General features: G+C 47.5%; 1 protein-coding gene across 2 annotated transcripts in view; it reads right to left on the reverse strand.

The window, feature by feature from the left end:
* Positions 1 to 342: 342 nt before the first annotated feature.
* The window catches only part of LOC117390573 (neuronal PAS domain-containing protein 3), a 163828-nt gene continuing 147562 nt past the window's right edge, over positions 343 to 16608 (reverse strand). Inside the window, exons 9-16 of one of the 2 annotated variants that reach the window (XM_033988335.1) lie at positions 15788 to 15894; positions 9683 to 9830; positions 9310 to 9425; positions 2533 to 2541; positions 2229 to 2454; positions 1408 to 2147; positions 1215 to 1353; positions 343 to 646 (exon numbers count right to left, since the gene is read on the reverse strand). In XM_033988335.1, the coding sequence (XP_033844226.1) occupies positions 343 to 646; positions 1215 to 1353; positions 1408 to 2147; positions 2229 to 2454; positions 2533 to 2541; positions 9310 to 9425; positions 9683 to 9830; positions 15788 to 15894 (1789 nt within the window). Of the gene's footprint in view, positions 647 to 1214; positions 2455 to 2532; positions 2542 to 9309; positions 9426 to 9682; positions 9831 to 15787; positions 15895 to 16608 lie in introns of both variants that reach the window. The other variant, XM_033988334.1, reaches the window with a different exon arrangement.

Below are 16608 nucleotides of genomic sequence, written 5' to 3' on the forward strand. Positions count from 1 at the left end.
TTTTCTCCTTGTTTTTAAAACTTTTGGAAGTAAGTCAGGAATGTGCCCTGTTATTTTAAAGTTATGAAACATTCATGACAAAAGCTGAAGAATCTGTAGAACTTTAGATGACGTTTAAAAGCTGCAGAACATGAGACTTAAACTGGAGACTATGAGCTCAACAAACCAAGTTTGTTTTCTATCATTTTTATTCCACAGTGGATTTGATGCACTTCTCTGGTCTTAAACCCTGCTCCACAGCGCCCCCTGTCTCTCCCCATGCCCCTGTCTGAGTCCTGGGCTGGTTTTGGCACAGTAGAGCGGTCAGCAGAGTCGGCACAATCCGGAACAGCCCGGCACAGCTCAGTCCTCCTTCCGCTCGAGGCTGCCCTGCGTGGCGTGGATGCCGTTGCTGTACACAGGAAAAGGCAGTGAGGAGAAGAGGCCTTCGGCCGTGGTGACTTGCCCGGAGGCGGGATTCGAACTCGCTCCCACGAACGGCCCCGCGGCAGCTGCCGACATGTTGAGTCGGTGCACATGGTGGTACAGCATCTCCATCGGCGTCTTGGGGTCCAAACCAAAACCGGAGCCGTCCACGAAGTTCACTGCGGCGTTCGGCAAAAGATTTCCCTGCGCCATCGCCAGAGTCACATCAGCTGGAGCGTACCTGAGAGGAGGGAGGGAGGGAGGAGGAAAGGGGAGGAGAGGCATCTTTTCAATTCAATTTCAATTCAATATTTATTTGGCAACATTTTAAATTGCTGCTCTATAATGTCTAATGTATGTGCAAATCCAGGGCTGAAATGATCCAAATGATTCTAGTGAAGGTGGAGTTTAAAAACACAGTGGAGCACTTCCTGTATCACCACATGACATCACAAAGTGGAACAGAGTGTTTTCAGTTTGAGAGAAGAACTCCTAAATATGCAGGATTTGTGTGTTAAACATGTGAATGAAACAAAACACAACTCCAGGTCTGTTTGTGATGAGGAAACAACATTAGAACGGATCAGAAAACAGAATAAAATGGGCCCTTTAACTCAGGGCAGTGACCCCAAACTGGAGGAAAAGCTACAGTAGGAAAACATCAGACATCTCAGTCCAGAAAAACACAGTATTGAGAACAGCAAAGATACTGCACAGAACCCTCAAGCAGGACTCTGTATAAAATAATATATTATACGTTATAGTCCCAGCATATATATAGTGGTAGTATATATATAAGTATGTAGTACCTGATGGTTCCTGTAGTATACACCCTTGGCGCGCTGGTACTCGTTGGGGCCAGGGTCCCGGTGACTCTATGCACCAGAGGAAGAACCACGTTTCCAGCCTGAAGTCGCTGCAGTGCCTCCAGGTCTCCGGAGTACAGCACTGCGGGGGCGGGGCCAGAGGAGGGGGCAGAACTCGCACAGGAAGAGGCGGGGCTTGTAGAGGACGTGGTGGGCGTGGTCTGCTGCTTGTCCCGTGGAGATGCTGAAAGAGGAGGAGATAGTGGATCGGCGGAGGACACGCTGGAGGGCGGGGCTAAACTCGTCACGCTCGCTGAGGACGATGGTGTGGAGTTACCGTTAAAGCTCGCCGTTTTCCGCACGCTAGCCCCACCCCCTCCGTCATTACCAGGCGGAGTCAACACTGAGTCCGGAATGGCGACGCTTTGACCTTGCGGTGACGGGAAAGATTCGGGCGTTCCGTTGTTGTTCGTTGACGCTGGTTTCGCTGTCATGCTGTAGGGCGGCTCATTCCTAGAGATCTCCCTGTTTGGCGGATAATTCCAAATGCTGCTGTCGTTATCAAAGTTTATCGGTTCTGCCATTTCCGTTTTGATTTTCAGCACAGAGGAAGCCGCCATCACTGTGGAGTTCGTCGGAGAGTTAGCAGAAGACGCTAAATTCTCCGCTAAAGTCGCATTCTCGCCCAAAGCAACTGGACTGGGCGAATCCGTGGATAAGCGAATCCTGCGACTGCGTTCCCACTTCTGCTGAGATTTCCTGCGTTTCCGGCGTTTCTGGAGCTTGCTCTCACACTCTTGTATTCCCGTTTCCTGTTCGTTTAAATTCTCCTCCTCATCACCACCTTCCTCTTCGGACGATGAAGAGTTTGCTAATCGCGCTTGCAGCTCCTCGCTCTCTCCGTAATGTTCCACTTTTATGTGCAGTCCACCTAAACTTCCCAAAGCGCTGATGGCTCCGATCCCACTCAGTGTTCCCAGTCCTGTTATCCTCGTTAGCCGGCCCGTACTAGTGCGCGATTCTTCCGTGTCCTCGCCTTCATTTTCGGAGTTTTCCGCGCTCTCGTCGCTATCCTGACTCTCCGGGTTGCTGGAGTTCCCGTCTGCTCCGTGTTCCGGGTGTTTGGGTTCAGGTTCGGAGGAGCAGTGCACTTGGCTCGTGAGGTTTTGGCGTTTCTTTTCGAGCTCTGGATCCTCGCTGTGCTCGGAGTGGTGACTGGCCTTTCCCTCAGACTTCTCATTGTCTGAAAACAAAGAGGAGACAGTTTGGTTAAAGGAGACATAAAATATGGACTTTTTGGAGCCTTTATCCATGTTATAGCTGTTTCCTTCTCACTTTTTACGTGACTTTTTCTTAACTTTTTGACTTTTTCTTAACTTTTTCTAAATCAGTGATACTCGTACGATTGTGATTACGACGTAGTCATTTTGGTACAAATGAGGAAAAAAAATAACGTTTACGGTGACAGTGCAGTTTTCTAATGTGGAAGTCACCGGTTTTGTTTCTTTTATTAAGTTGTTTTCGTTGTCCACCATTTGGTTCATTTGGATCTTAGGCTCTTCCCTCAAACACAATGCAGCCCTGTGATTGGTCTGATGGGTCAAATGCACAACCTTTCTGTCTCTCTCCCCTCCCCTACTCTCCGCCCTTCCTCTCTCTCTTGTATGTCTTGCTCTTCCCTTAACGCCCGCTCTCCTCCCTTCTCTCCTCCTCCCTCTCCCTCTCATTCTGTCTCTCCTCCCTTCTCTCCTCCTCTCTGTATATCTCTCTAGTCCCTCCTCTCCTCCTCTCTCTCTTGTTTTGTCTCTCTCCTTACTTCTCTCCTCCTTGCTCTCTCTTTTGTTTTGTCTCTCCTCCATTCTCTCCTCCTCTCTCTCATTCTGTCTCTCTTCTCTCTTCCCTCCTCCTCCCTCTCTCTCAATCTGTCTCTCTCCTCCCTTCTCTCCTCCTCCCTCTCGTGCTGTCTCTCTCTTCCCTTCTCTCCTCCTCTCTCTCTCATTCTGTCTCTCTCCTCCCCTCCTCCTCCCTCTCTCTGTATCTGTTTGCATGTCTCTCTCCTCCTCTCCTCCTCCTCCTCCCTCTCTCTCCTCTCCTCCTCTCCTCCCTCTCTCTGTATCTGTTTGCATGTCTCTCTCCTCCTCCTTCTCTCTCTCTGTCTCTGCATGTCTCTCCCCCTCTCTCCTCTCCTCCTCCTCTCCTCCTTCTCTCTCTCCTCTCCTCCTCCTCCCTCTCTCCTCCTCTCCTCCTCCTCCTTCTCTCTGTCTCTGCATGTCTCTCCCCCTCTCTCCTCTCCTCCTCCTCTCCTCCTTCTCTCTCTCCTCTCCTCCTCCTCCCTCTCTCCTCCTCTCCTCCTCCTTCTCTCTGTCTCTGCATGTCTCTCCCCCTCTCTCCTCTCCTCCTCCTCCTCCCTCTCTCCTCATCCTTCTCTCTCTCTGTATATCCCCCCCTCTCTCATCCTCCTCCCTCTCTCCTCCTCTCCTCGTCCTCCGTCTCTCTCTCTGTATGTCTCTCCCCCTCTCTCCTCTCCTCCTCCTCCCTCTCTCCTCCTCCCTCTTTCCTCCTCCCTCTCTCCTCCATCCTCTCTCCTCCACCCTCTCTCCTCCACCCTCTCTCCTCCTCTCCTCTCCTCCTTCTCTCTCTCTGTCTCTGCATGTCTCTCCCCCTCTCTCCTCTCCTCGTCCTCTCCTCTTCCTCCTTCTCTCTCTCTGTCTCTGCATGTTTACCCCGCCTGGTTAGAGCCAAATAATATTTCAATAGTTTTAAAATGAGTATTTTTACATTTATTTTGAGTTTCAATATAAGTGGTTTTATTTTGAAAGTCGGAAGTTTTATTTTGACGAAACCGGAAGTGGTATGAGCGCACGCAGGTAGCTTGACTGTGCTCCTCACGCGCAGAGCGCGGCCTCTCCCTCACGTGTTGCTGGGAAAAGTAGAGAAAAGGTATGAAACCCGAAGTTTTGTGTTTTGAAAGTGACAAATGTTAAAGTGTTTGTTTTAATGTGATTAAAGCTACTGTTGCTGAGTTACTTTAAATTTAGTGAATCATCCGAGTTGGTCTTGGTAAGCTAGCACGCACATGTTCACATTGTCTGTATTAAGAAGCTCCTTGCGAACACGTTAGCTCATTATTTTGAGTATTTTGTACATTTTAAGTTCATTTTATAAAAAAATATATTGTTAAAAGGAATTGAAGATAAAAATGGTCATTTTCAGTTAATTAAGTTATCTAAAATACGTATAACCAGCAACGCTGTGATTTTTTGTTATATTTCATTTAATTTATCTAAAACCTTGTGTTAAAAAGAGTTGATACATAGAAAATATAAATATGCATTATACTGTACAAGTTTGAATGTGTTTTCCATAAATAAGTGAACACATTGGTAAAATGTGATTATATTGTGAAATTCCATTGAAATTACTCTGGTTAAAATGATATATTTTAACAATATAAGACATTTATTTGAATATGAGACAGTTAATTGGAAAGTAATTGTAGTTACCTACATGTTAACTATATTAAGTTATTTTTCCATTTGATAGGATAAATTTATGTTGTACAACACTAAATATGTTTATCTTATGTGAATTTGATATGAACCTATTTGCAATCGCACACATTGAGAATTGGATTGTAAAACCTGTTTTGCTAATACAGGTCAGGTTTTTGTACTTCACTGGAAAAGTGATGTTCCAACCTCGGTGTATAACGAAGTCGATGAAATCCATTTGATGGCGAGCCTCCCAATGGAATCGTGAGCCCTATCATCCCAAACAACGCATCCTGTGGTAGGATTTGTGTCAGTCCCACTGACCAATACCAACGAGCCTACTCCGGACACATTCCATGACTCCGGACACATTCCATGACTCCGGACACATTCCATGACTCCGGACACATTCCATGACTCCGGACACATTCCATGACTCCAGACACATTCCATGACTCCGGACACATTCCATGACTGACTATCCCCTGACTTATTGACTTGAACATTGATCTAAGTTGCAAAGAAACATTTCGGAAATGAACAATTCCCATGGGACACTTTTACTTTAGTTTTTGGGCCAAATGTGTAAATGTATTTGAAATTGTATTGTGCACTTCTTTAATGTTTTTTATAACTAAAAGTTCACATTTAATTACATTTACTAAGTCCGTTGTTGTTGCTTTATCTCAGCTCCTACGAACCTAGAGGTCCAGATGTGGACATACCCTGAAGTGGGTTACACATGTCTCTCCCCCTCTCTCCTCCTCTCTCCTCCTCTCTCCTCCTCTCTCCTCCTCCTCTCCTCCTCTCCTCCTCTCTCTCTGTCTCTGCATGTCTCTCCCCCTCTCCTCCTCCTCTCCTCCTCCTTCTCTCTCTGTCTCTGCATATCTCTCCCCCTCTCCTCCTCCTCCTCCCCTCCTCTCCTCCTTCTCTCTGTCTCTGCATGTCTCTCCTCCTTCTCTCTCTCTGTCTCTGCATGTCTCTCCCCCTCTCCCTCTCCTCTCCTCCTTTTCTCTCTCTGTCTCTGCATGTCTCTTCCCCTCTCTCCTCCTCCTCCTCTCCTCCTTCTCTCTGTCTCTGCATGTCTCTCCCCCTCTCTCCTCCTTCTCCTCTCCTCTCTCTCTGTCTCTGCATGTCTCTCCTCCTCCTCTCTCCTCCTTCTGTCTCTGTCTCTGCATGTCTCTCCTCCTCCTCTCTCTGTCTCTGCATGTCTCTCCCCCTCTCTCCTCCTCCCCCTCCTCCTCTCTGTCTCTGCATGTCTCTCCTCCTCCTCTCCTCTCCTCCTCTTCTCTCTGTCTCTGCATGTCTTTCCCCCTCTCTCCTCCTCCTCCTCTCCTGCTCTCTTCTCCTCCTCCTTCTCTCTCTCTGTCTCTCCCCCTCTCTCCTCCTCCTCCTCTCTTCTCCTCCTCCTCTCTCTGTCTCTGCATGTCTCTCCTCCTCCTCTCTTCTCCTCCTCCTCTCTTCCCCTTCGCCTCTCTCTCTCTGCATGTCTCTCCCCCTTCTCCTCTCCTCCTTCTCTCTGTCTCTGCATGTCTCTCCCCCTCTCTCCTCCTCTCTTCTCCCCCTCCTCCTCTCCTCCTTCTCTCTCTCTGCATGTCTCTCCTCCTCCTCTCTTCTCCTCCTCCTCTCTTCCCCTTCGCCTCTCTCTCTCTGCATGTCTCTCCCCCTTCTCCTCTCCTCCTTCTCTCTGTCTCTGCATGTCTCTCCCCCTCTCTCCTCCTCTCTTCTCCCCCTCCTCCTCTCCTCCTTCTCTCTCTCTGCATGTCTCTCCTCCTCCTCTCTTCTCCTCCTCCTCACTTCCCCTCCGCCTCTCTCTCTGCATGTCTCTCTCCTCCTCCTCTCCTCCTCCTCCTCCTCTCCTCCTCCTCTCTCTCTGTCTCTGCATGTCCCTCCTCTTCTCTCTCTCTCTGCATGTCTCTCCCCCTCTCTCCTCCTCCTCTCTCCTCCTCCTCCTCCTCTCTCTGTCTCTGCGTGTCTCTCCCCCTCTCCTCCTCCTCTCCTCCTTCTCTCTCTCTGTCTCTGCATGTCCCTCCTCTTCTCTCTCTCTCTGCATGTCTCTCCCCCTCTCTCCTCCTCTCTTCTCCCCCTCCTCCTCTCCTCCTCCTCTCTCTCCCTGTATGTCTCTATACCAGGTGCCTGTGACTGTGTTTTAATGTGTTTTTTCCCACACACTCAGGTGCCAGTGAACACATCATGCATGGTCCAGATGGCAGAGGTCCAGTTTTCCCAAAATGTCTCCTCTCTTCCTCCTCTCCTCCTCTCTTCTTGTCCTTCTTCCTTCCATCCTCTTCTATCTTTCCCCTGTTTCTGGCACAAATGGAGCTTGGTGTGTCTCTATTAGGATCATTTTACACGAGCAGTTTACAGATCCACAGAGGTTTGTGACAGTGAAGGTCCATTCATCCTTACGGGGAATTAGCCGAGTAGCGCTAAAGTGAATCAGAGTTAAAAGAACACGCAGCATCACAGGTAAAGCACATTTTATTTATATTCTTCGCCTATTTTTGTGCATCTCGCTTAATTCCCCATAGAGAATGAATGGAGAGCCAAAATTCAGCCTCCAGTGCCGAGTTCTGACTACGGTGTCAAAATCGCGCCAAACGACTTTAGCTGCAGCTTTTGTATTGGAGGGCTGTCCATAGACTGTATATATAAATGGACATGGCTAACCCGCTAGCCGCCGCGTTCCAAATAGGAAGTGATCATGGGCGCGTTTCCAGCTCCATTGACTCTGGCTCCAGTTCACTTTCTACTGAAAAAACGTGCCCCCTCTCTCTGTAACTACTGCTGTCAGACTCATCTTTTTGGTCTTAAATGTTCCTATTAATCCGCTCTACAAGATCCTGCTGTTTTTTTAAATTCACTATTGTGTCTATAAATCAAAATATAAAAGCTAACAGCAGACAAATCAGGCGCCTTCTTTCCTCGAGGTCGCTCCCGCCAGCATTAGCAACAGGTTTGATTGACAGTGTTGCTAGGCGCTTGCTCGGTGCTAAACCAGCAGTGCGGGGAGGAAGGGGCGTTACTGTCAACAGCCTCTCTTCGGATTGGCTCTTTGGTTGCTATGATACGCGCAGTCGGAATTCCAAATATGGATCTCGACTCCAAATTTCCCGCTATAACCGCTAGCCTCGACGAGCTTCATTTGGAGTCGAACGCTGCGGGTGACGTCAGTCGGCCAGACGCTCGAAACGAGTCGATGTACGGCGAATGTCAACTCTGTGGCACAAACGCTGGACCAGCTTAGACACGTGTCCTCCATAGACTTTGCGCGTAAACCCATCGCCCCTGACGCCACGGTCTGAACGTAGCATAACTGAATGTACAGTTTGTTCATTTAATTTGGAAAGTGCAATTTAGTCGTAGCGGGCAGTGGTTGGAGCGCTTGCCAACCCATCCAAAGGTCAGCGGTTCGAACCCTAAAGGGGCTGCCGTTGTGTCCTCGGGCTAGACACCACCCACCTTCACCGAACCCTATAACGAAAACGAAATAAAAATATTGACATGGGATTTTTTTTTGGAGGAGATTTAGTTGTTTATGGAGGAAATTACGGTCCTTGAAAAACTGCAGCGTCCATTTAAATTATGATTTTGACTTCATTGCTGTTAATCTTAGCCCTAATAATAACATAAGTAAAATAGCGTGTCACTTTCGCTTTACTTTAGCGTCAGCTCAGACCCCGCCCCCTCCTTTTTAAACTAAAGCCGGTATATTTCCCATAGTTCCAGGACATTATGTTTGGAGCAGAGGAGAGGACACAAGCACCACTTCAAACTGTAGCTCCAAACACGGCTACGGCCAAAAACTGTGAAACCAACGCCAGGATCTCACAAAAACGCGCTTTTTTACGCCTCTGCCAAATACCAGAGCCAACCCGGAACCAGGAGCCGAGCCAACAGCTGCAGGGCCTGGCACCGAAAGAGGAGGAGGGGGCACGGCCAGAGAGAGGGAACGGCACAGAGGAGGAGGGAGGCAACCAGCGAGAACAGGGAACAGCATCGAGAAGAGAAGACATGATGAGGACAAGGAGTCCAGAGCCGAGGGACAACACTAGAGTCCTGGTTCAGTCCTGGTTTAGTCCTGGTTTAGTCCTGGTTTAGTCCTGGTTTAGTCCTGGTTTAGTCCTGGTTTAGTCCTGGTTTAGTCCTGGTTTAGTCCGGGTTCAGTCCGGGTTCAGTCCGGGTTCAGTCCGGGTTTAGTCCTGGGTTAGTCTTACTTTAGGTCTGGTTTAGTCCTGGTTTAGACCTGGTTTAGTTCTGCTTTAGTTCTGCTTTAGTTCTGGTTCAGTCTGGGTTAGGGCCTGGTTATGTTCTGGTTGAGTCAAACTTTAGTCCTGGCTGGTGTAGTCCTACTTTAGTCCTGCTTTAGTCCTGCTTTAGTTATGGTCTAGTCCTTGTTCAGTCCTAGTTCAGTCCTGGTTCTGTCCTGGTTCTGTCCTGGTTTAATCATGGTTCAGTCCTGGTTCAGTCCTGGTTCAGTCCTGGTTCAATCCTGGTTCAGTCCTGGTTCAGTCCTGGTTCAGTCCTGGTTCAGTCCTGGTTTAGTCCTGGTTCAGTCCTGGTTCAGTCCTGGTTCAGTCCTGGTTCAGTCCTGGTTTAGTTCTCACCTGAGGCCTCCTTGAACTCGGTTTCAGACTCCTCGGACTCTTCGGTCTCGGAGGTCTTCTCTGGGAGCATTGGGAGCTGAGCCAAGTCCAGGGGCGTGTCTTTGTACTCCGGGTTGCTATGGAGACAAAACATAGATATAATCAAAGATTTAATGAGGAGCATTCAAAATATAAAGAAACATTCAGAGAAGTTCAGCTCAGATGCAATATGAACTAAACCGATATCAGTTCAGATGGGCGTGATTGAAGGTCGATTAACCAATCAGGCACCCTGTCCGTCTGTGGGTTGAGTCCTGGTTAGTCCTGGTTTAGTCCTGGTTTGGTCCTGGTTAGTCCTGGTTCAGTCCTACTTTAGTCCTGGTTTAGTTCTGACCTGAGGACGTAGTTGACCCAGATGACATTCTTGTCGCTGTTGTTCTTGGCGTTGATGGCGATGGTGGCGCTCGACTGGATCCAGATGTATCCTCCGTTTTTCTGAATCCACCGGTAATATTTAGTCACACACTGGCCTTTGTTCAGTACTGCAACACAAAAAGACTGGGCTTAGACCGGGTTAAGACCGGGTTAAGACCACGTTTAGTCCTGGTTTAGTCTTTAGTCACACACTGGCCTTTGTGCACTGTAACAAGAGAACGCCCAGGATTAGACCAGGTTTAGTCTGGGTTTAGTCCTGGATTAGACCTGGTTTAGACCTGAGTTAGCCCGGATTTAGTCCTGGTTTATTCCTGGTTTAGTCCATCGCCACACTGGCTCAGCTCTGTAACATGAGAAAGATCGGTGTTTAAACTTAGTTTAGACCCGGTTTAGACCCGGTTTAGACCCAGTTTAGACCTGGTTCAGTCCTGTTATTGAGAGGACAGTGGGACAGACACACAGGAAGTAGAAAGTGTCATGTGACAGCTGGCTCTGCGGCGCTTCAGTGACGACGTCATTAATCACAATCAGAGACACAGCCAAGGCAAGAGATACATGAGTGTACAAGTACACACAAATATATACAAGAGAAGTACACAAGTACACACAAATATATACAAGAGAAGTACACAAGTACACACAAATATATACAAGAGAAGTACACAAGTACACACAAATATATACAAGAGATGTACACAAGTACACACAAATATATACAAGAGAAGTACACAAGTACACACAAATATATACAAGAGAAGTACACACAAATATATACAAGAGAAGTACACAAGTACACACAAATATATACAAGAGAAGTACACACAAATATATACAAGAGAAGTACACACAAATATATACAAGAGAAGTACACACAAATATATACAACAGAAATACACACAAATATATACAAGAGAAGTACACACAAATATATACAAGAGAAGTACACACAAATATATACAAGAGAAGTACACAAGTACACACAAATATATACAAGAGAAGTACACACAAATATATACAAGAGAAGTACACACAAATATATACAAGAGAAGTACACACAAATATATACAAGAGAAGTACACACAAATATATACAAGAGAAGTACACACAAATATATACAAGAGAAGTACACAAGTACACACAAATATATACAAGAGAAGTACACAAGTACACACAAATATATACAAGAGAAGTACACACAAATATAGACAAGAGAAGTACACAAGTACACACAAATATAGACGAGAAGTACACACAATTATATACAAGAGATGTACACAAGTACACACAAATATATACAAGAGATGTACAAGTACACACAAATATAGACAAGAGAAGTACACACAAATATAGACAAGAGAAGTACACACAAATATATACAAAAGATGTACACAAGTACACACAAATATATACAAGAGATATACATTAGTATAAACAAATATCTACACAAAACACACACTAAATATACAACTAAATACGCAGAATATATACACGCACATATGCAGCGAGTACATATGAGTGTGTATATACAGAGTGAGCGAGTACACACAACTGAAGATAAAACGACAAAATACAAACTAATAAATATAAAAAACACACTGGAGTAGAGACTCTACACTGAGCAGGTTCACACAGCAAGAAGGTCCCGGGTTCAACTCCTGAGTCTTTTTGTGTGGAGTTTGCATGTTCTCTCTGTGTCTGTGTGGAGTTTGCATGTTCTCTCTGTGTCTGTGTGGAGTTTGCATGTTCTCTCTGTGTCTGTGTGGAGTTTGCATGTTCTCTCTGTGTCTGTGTGGAGTTTGCATGAGCTCACCTCTCCACAGATCTGGCCTGTAACTTGGCCTGGATGCTGTTTAATGTCACACTGTGGAACATTTCAGACAAACTTCTTCTAGCAGTTTTCCTTTATGTCCAGCAGGTGTCGCTCTGCGTCTCTCTAGTAATGATCAGTCTAAAAAAACATTTAAAAACTCTGTACGAGAGATTTAGGAAGAATAAAAACTACAGATCTGTGAGGAGAGAGGGAAGAGATGAAAGGATGGAGAGAGGGAAGAGATGAAAGGATGGAGAGAGGAGAGGGAAAGAGAGCATGAGGAGGACGAGAAGAGAGGGAGAGAAATGGAAGTGTAGAGACAAGGAGAGAGAGAGATGCAAGAAGGGAGAGAAGGAGAGAGAAGGGAGAAAAATTGAGAGGAGAAGAAGAGAGGGAACGTGGAGGAGGAGAGAGGGACGAGGGAGAATTAGGGGAGCAGGGAGGGCAGGAGAAGCAGGGATGATATAGAGGGGGTGGGAGAGCAGAAGAGAGATGGGAGGGCAGAGAGAGGGAGAGTTCAGGTGAGTGAGGAGAGAGGGAGAGCATCGAGGAGGAGAGGAGAGAGGGATGAGGGAGACAGAGTTTAGATGTGTGCGACACGCAGACAGAAGCTCCACCTTGAGTGTGACCTTCCTTTGTTTGTTTAGACGAGGAAATAAACTGAGAAGAAAACGACTAAAAGACTGAGAGAAAGAGAGAGAGAGAGAAAAAGAGAGCGTGGGAAGGGAAGGGGGAAGGAAGAGATGGAGGGGGGGTAAAACGAGTACACACTGAAGGGGGGGGGCGATGGGAGGAGGGAGAGAAGAGAGAGCGGGGGAGAGAAGGGGAAGAAAGGGACAGATGAATGGAGAAAGAGAGAGAAGAGAAAGGAGAGGAATATAGAAAGCGAGGAGGGAACAGGTGGAACTGTTATTATAATGTGACTTAGTTCAAATATGACAACACAGATCCCCCTCTCCCTCTCTCTGTCTGTATATGCTCTCCCTTTCTCCCCTCCTCCCCCTCTCTCTCTCTTTCTGTCTTTGTGTAGAGTTAGCCGTGCTCCCTCTCCTCTCCTCTCCTCCCCCCTCTCTCTCTCTCTTTCTGTCTGTGTAGAGGTGTAGAGTTAGCCGTGCTCTCTCCCCCTCTCCTCTCCTCCTCCCCCTCTCTCTCTTTCTGTCTGTGTAGAGGTGTAGAGTTAGCCGTGCTCTCTCCCCCTCTCCTCTCCTCTCCTCCCCCCCCTCTCTCTCTCTTTCTGTCTGTGTAGAGGTGTAGAGTTAGCCGTGCTCTCTCCCCCTCTCCTCTCCTCCCCCCCTCTCTCTCTTTCTGTCTGTGTAGAGGTGTAGAGTTAGCCGTGCTCTCTCCCCCTCTCCTCTCCCCCTCTCCTCTCCTCCCCTCTCTCTCTCTTTCTGTCTGTGTAGAGGTGTAGAGTTAGCCGTGCTCTCTCCCCCTCTCCTCCCCCCTCTCTCTCTCTTTCTGTCTGTAGAGGTGTAGAGTTAGCCGTGCTCTCTCCCCCTCTCCTCTCCTCTCCTCCCCCCCCCCCCCCTCCTCTCCTCCTCCCCCCTCTCTCTCTCTTTCTGTCTGTAGAGGTGTAGAGTTAGCCGTGCTCTCTCCCCCTCTCCTCTCCCCCTCTCCTCTCCTCCTCCTCCCTCTCTCTTTCTGTCTGTAGAGGTGTAGAGTTAGCCGTGCTCTCTCCCCCTCTCCTCTCCCCCTCTCCTCTCCTCCTCCCCCTCTCTCTCTCTCTTTCTGTCTGTAGAGGTGTAGAGTTAGCCGTGCTCTCTCCCCCTCTCCTCTCCCCCTCTCCTCTCCTCCTCCCCCTCTCTCTCTCTTTCTGTCTGTAGAGGTGTAGAGTTAGCCGTGCTCTCTCCCCCTCTCCTCTCCCCCTCTCCTCTCCTCCTCCCCCTCTCTCTCTCTCTTTCTGTCTGTAGAGGTGTAGAGTTAGCCGTGCTCTCTCCCCCTCTCCTCTCCCCCTCTCCTCTCCTCCTCCCCCTCTCTCTCTCTCTTTCTGTCTGTAGAGGTGTAGAGTTAGCCGTGCTCTCTCCCCCTCTCCTCTCCCCCTCTCCTCTCCTCCTCCCCCTCTCTCTCTCTTTCTGTCTGTAGAGGTGTAGAGTTAGCCGTGCTCTCTCCCCCTCTCCTCTCCTCTCCCCCTCTCCTCCCCCTCTCTCTCTCTCTTTCTGTCTGTAGAGGTGTAGAGTTAGCTGTGGTGATAATGAAGCTGGCCCGAGGCAGAGCCGGAGGCGTCTGGACACAAACCAAAGATTAAAGGCCCTCATTCCCTTTAAAACCTGCCTGCTGTGTGCGAACCAGTGTAAAAGAGAGAGAGAGGGGGAGAAGAGGGGGGAGAGAGGGGGAGAAGAGGACACAGGGGGGAGGAGAGGGAGAGAAGAGGGGGAGAGGGGCAGAGGAGGAGGGAAAACTAAATCTGTCTGCTGTGCATGCACCAGTGTAGGAGATGGAGGGAGAGAGAGAGAGAGTAATATGGGGAGAGAAGAGAAAACTAAACCTGTCTGCTGTGAAAAAGAGAGAGAGGAGAGGGAGTTAAGGGGTGAGAAACCTGTACCTAAAGAGGGGAGAGAAGAGGAATCACCTCTCTGCTGTGTAACGCTGATGTGAGGGGGAGGAGAGTGGAAGAGAGGAGAGAGGGAAAGACATAGGAGGGAGAGGAGAGGAGGAGAGAGGTCTGCTCCTGTGTGCTATATATGCAAATGGTGAGAGAGAGAGAAGAGGGGGAGAGAGGAGGTAAACATTAGCACCTGTCTGTGGCAAGAAAGGAAGGAGACACAAAGAGGGAGAGGAGGGAGGGAGATGGACAGAGAGAGAGAATAGAGGAGAGTGGAAGGAGAAAAAGCTGCACCTGTCTGGGGTGAGAGAGAGGGAGAGAGATGGAGTGAGAGAGAGAGAATAGAAGAGAGGGTAGGGAGAGAAATCTGCACCTGTCTGGGGTGAGAGAGATGGGGAGAGATGGAGAGAGAGTGAGAGAGAGAGAGAATAGAAGAGAGGGTAGGGAGAGAAATCTGCACCTGTCTGGGGTGAGAGAGATGGGGAGAGAGAGAGGGGGGGGGTGGGGGGGTGGAAAGAGATGGCGAGAGAGTGAGATAGAGATATGGAAAGAGATGAGAAAGTCTCACTCCACACTGGGGGGAGGTCAGACTCTTCTGAGGTGTGTGGACTTTAAAAACACAGAGGAGGTTTGTGGATTATATTTTTAAAAACATTAGAACAGTGTTAGACAGTTAACGCTCCAATACGACACAAAAAAGTGTTACTCAAACCACAACTCCAGGTCTGTTTGTGACGAGGAAACAACATTAAAACAAATCGGAAAGTCAAACGGAGCCTTTAAATGAAGTCAGCTGGATTCTGGTCCGAGACGTTTTCAGTCTGTGTAAAAGTCAGATGTCAAACTCTTCTCTCTGTCAGATCTGAGTCTTTAGGCGACGATTAACGTTTCATCAGCGCGATTTCAAACGTCGAAAATCCCTCTTTCACTCCGGAAAACCATCGGATCCAGCTAAAAACAGGAATTAGGCCGACGCGAAACTACAGGGAGCGATTGAGTCAGAAAATCACAGAAGCACGCTCGCAAAATTACAGGTTTAAACCGACAAATTAAAAGTTAAAGATCCACTTTTTAGACTTTAGTTTCTTAATGTGTCTGAACCAGGACTGAACCTGGACTGAACCAGGACTGAACCAGGACTGAACCAGGACTGAACCAGGACTGAACCTGGACTGAACCTGGACTGAACCAGGACTGAACCTGGACTGAACCTGGACTGAACCTGGACTGAACCTGGACTGAACCAGGACTGAACCAGGACTGAACCAGGACTGAACCTGGACTGAACCAGGACTAAACCAGGACTAAACCAGGACGAGACAAGGACTCAACCAGGACTGAACCAGATTTGAAACAGGACTAAACCAGGACTAAACCAAGATTGAAAAAGGACTAAACCAGGACTAAACCAGGACTAAACCAGGATTGAAAAAGGACTAAACCAGGACTAAACCAGGTTGAAAAAGGACTAAACCAGGATTGAAAAAGGACTAAACCAGGACTAAACCAGGATTGAAACAGGACTAAACCAGGACTAAACCAGGATTGAAAAAAGACTAAACCAGGACCAAAGCAGGACCAAAGCAGGACTAAAGCAGGACTAAAACCAGGACTAAACCAGGACTAAACCAGGACTAAACCAGGACTAAACCAGGACTAAACCAGGACTAAACCAGGACTAAACAGTACTTTAGTTTAAAGTATTTGTTACTCACAGTCGAGGTGACACTGTCTGATTCCCTCCACGTCTTCAGCGTGAATGAACTGATAACACCTTTTCCCCACAATGTCCCCGGGAGCCAGGTCCATGTAGTCACTGATCCTAAAAACAACAGGAAACAGAAATACTTTAAAATACATACAATTATAACACACAGCAGTCTTGTCACGATACTAAAACGTCAAACTTGATTCCGATACTAAGGAATAGACTCGATACTCGTTACTGATTATAATAAAAACACTCTTTCTTTAGACAATATACTCTGATTTATTGTGAAAAATACAGATCAACATCATTCTAAATATTCAGGAAAGGTTCATTTCTGTCCTGTCAATGAGACTTTTGTAGTATCGATACCTGTGAATAATGAGTATCTAGTTTAGTATCTGATTCTCTATAAGTTTAATAACTCGAGGTACATGTAGTCACTGATCCTACAGGGAAATACTAGGAAAACATAAATATGGTATTCATCTATTAAACAAAATCATACAAAAAATGCAGTGTAAATAAATGATGCATACACAAGATGTTGGAGCCACAGCCGCCTCAGGGCAGCCTGAAGGAGACATGGCTCTGATTCTGCCCCTAAGGCGTCTCTGACCTCAACAATCACACTGACACTTTACACAGACCAAACTGTGACCCAAGACCTCGTCAAGTAAAACATAACCTAGATTAAGTCCTTTTGAAGACCAGGCTTAGACCTGGTTTAGTCCTGCTTTAGTCCTGCTTTAGTCCTGGTTTAGCCCTGGTTTAGTCCTGGTTTAGCCCTGGTTTAGCCCTGGTTTAGCCCTGGTTTAGTCCTGCTTT

Source organism: Periophthalmus magnuspinnatus, chromosome 22 (genome assembly GCF_009829125.3).
Source record: "Periophthalmus magnuspinnatus isolate fPerMag1 chromosome 22, fPerMag1.2.pri, whole genome shotgun sequence".
NCBI classification, from domain to species: Eukaryota; Metazoa; Chordata; class Actinopteri; order Gobiiformes; family Gobiidae; genus Periophthalmus; species Periophthalmus magnuspinnatus.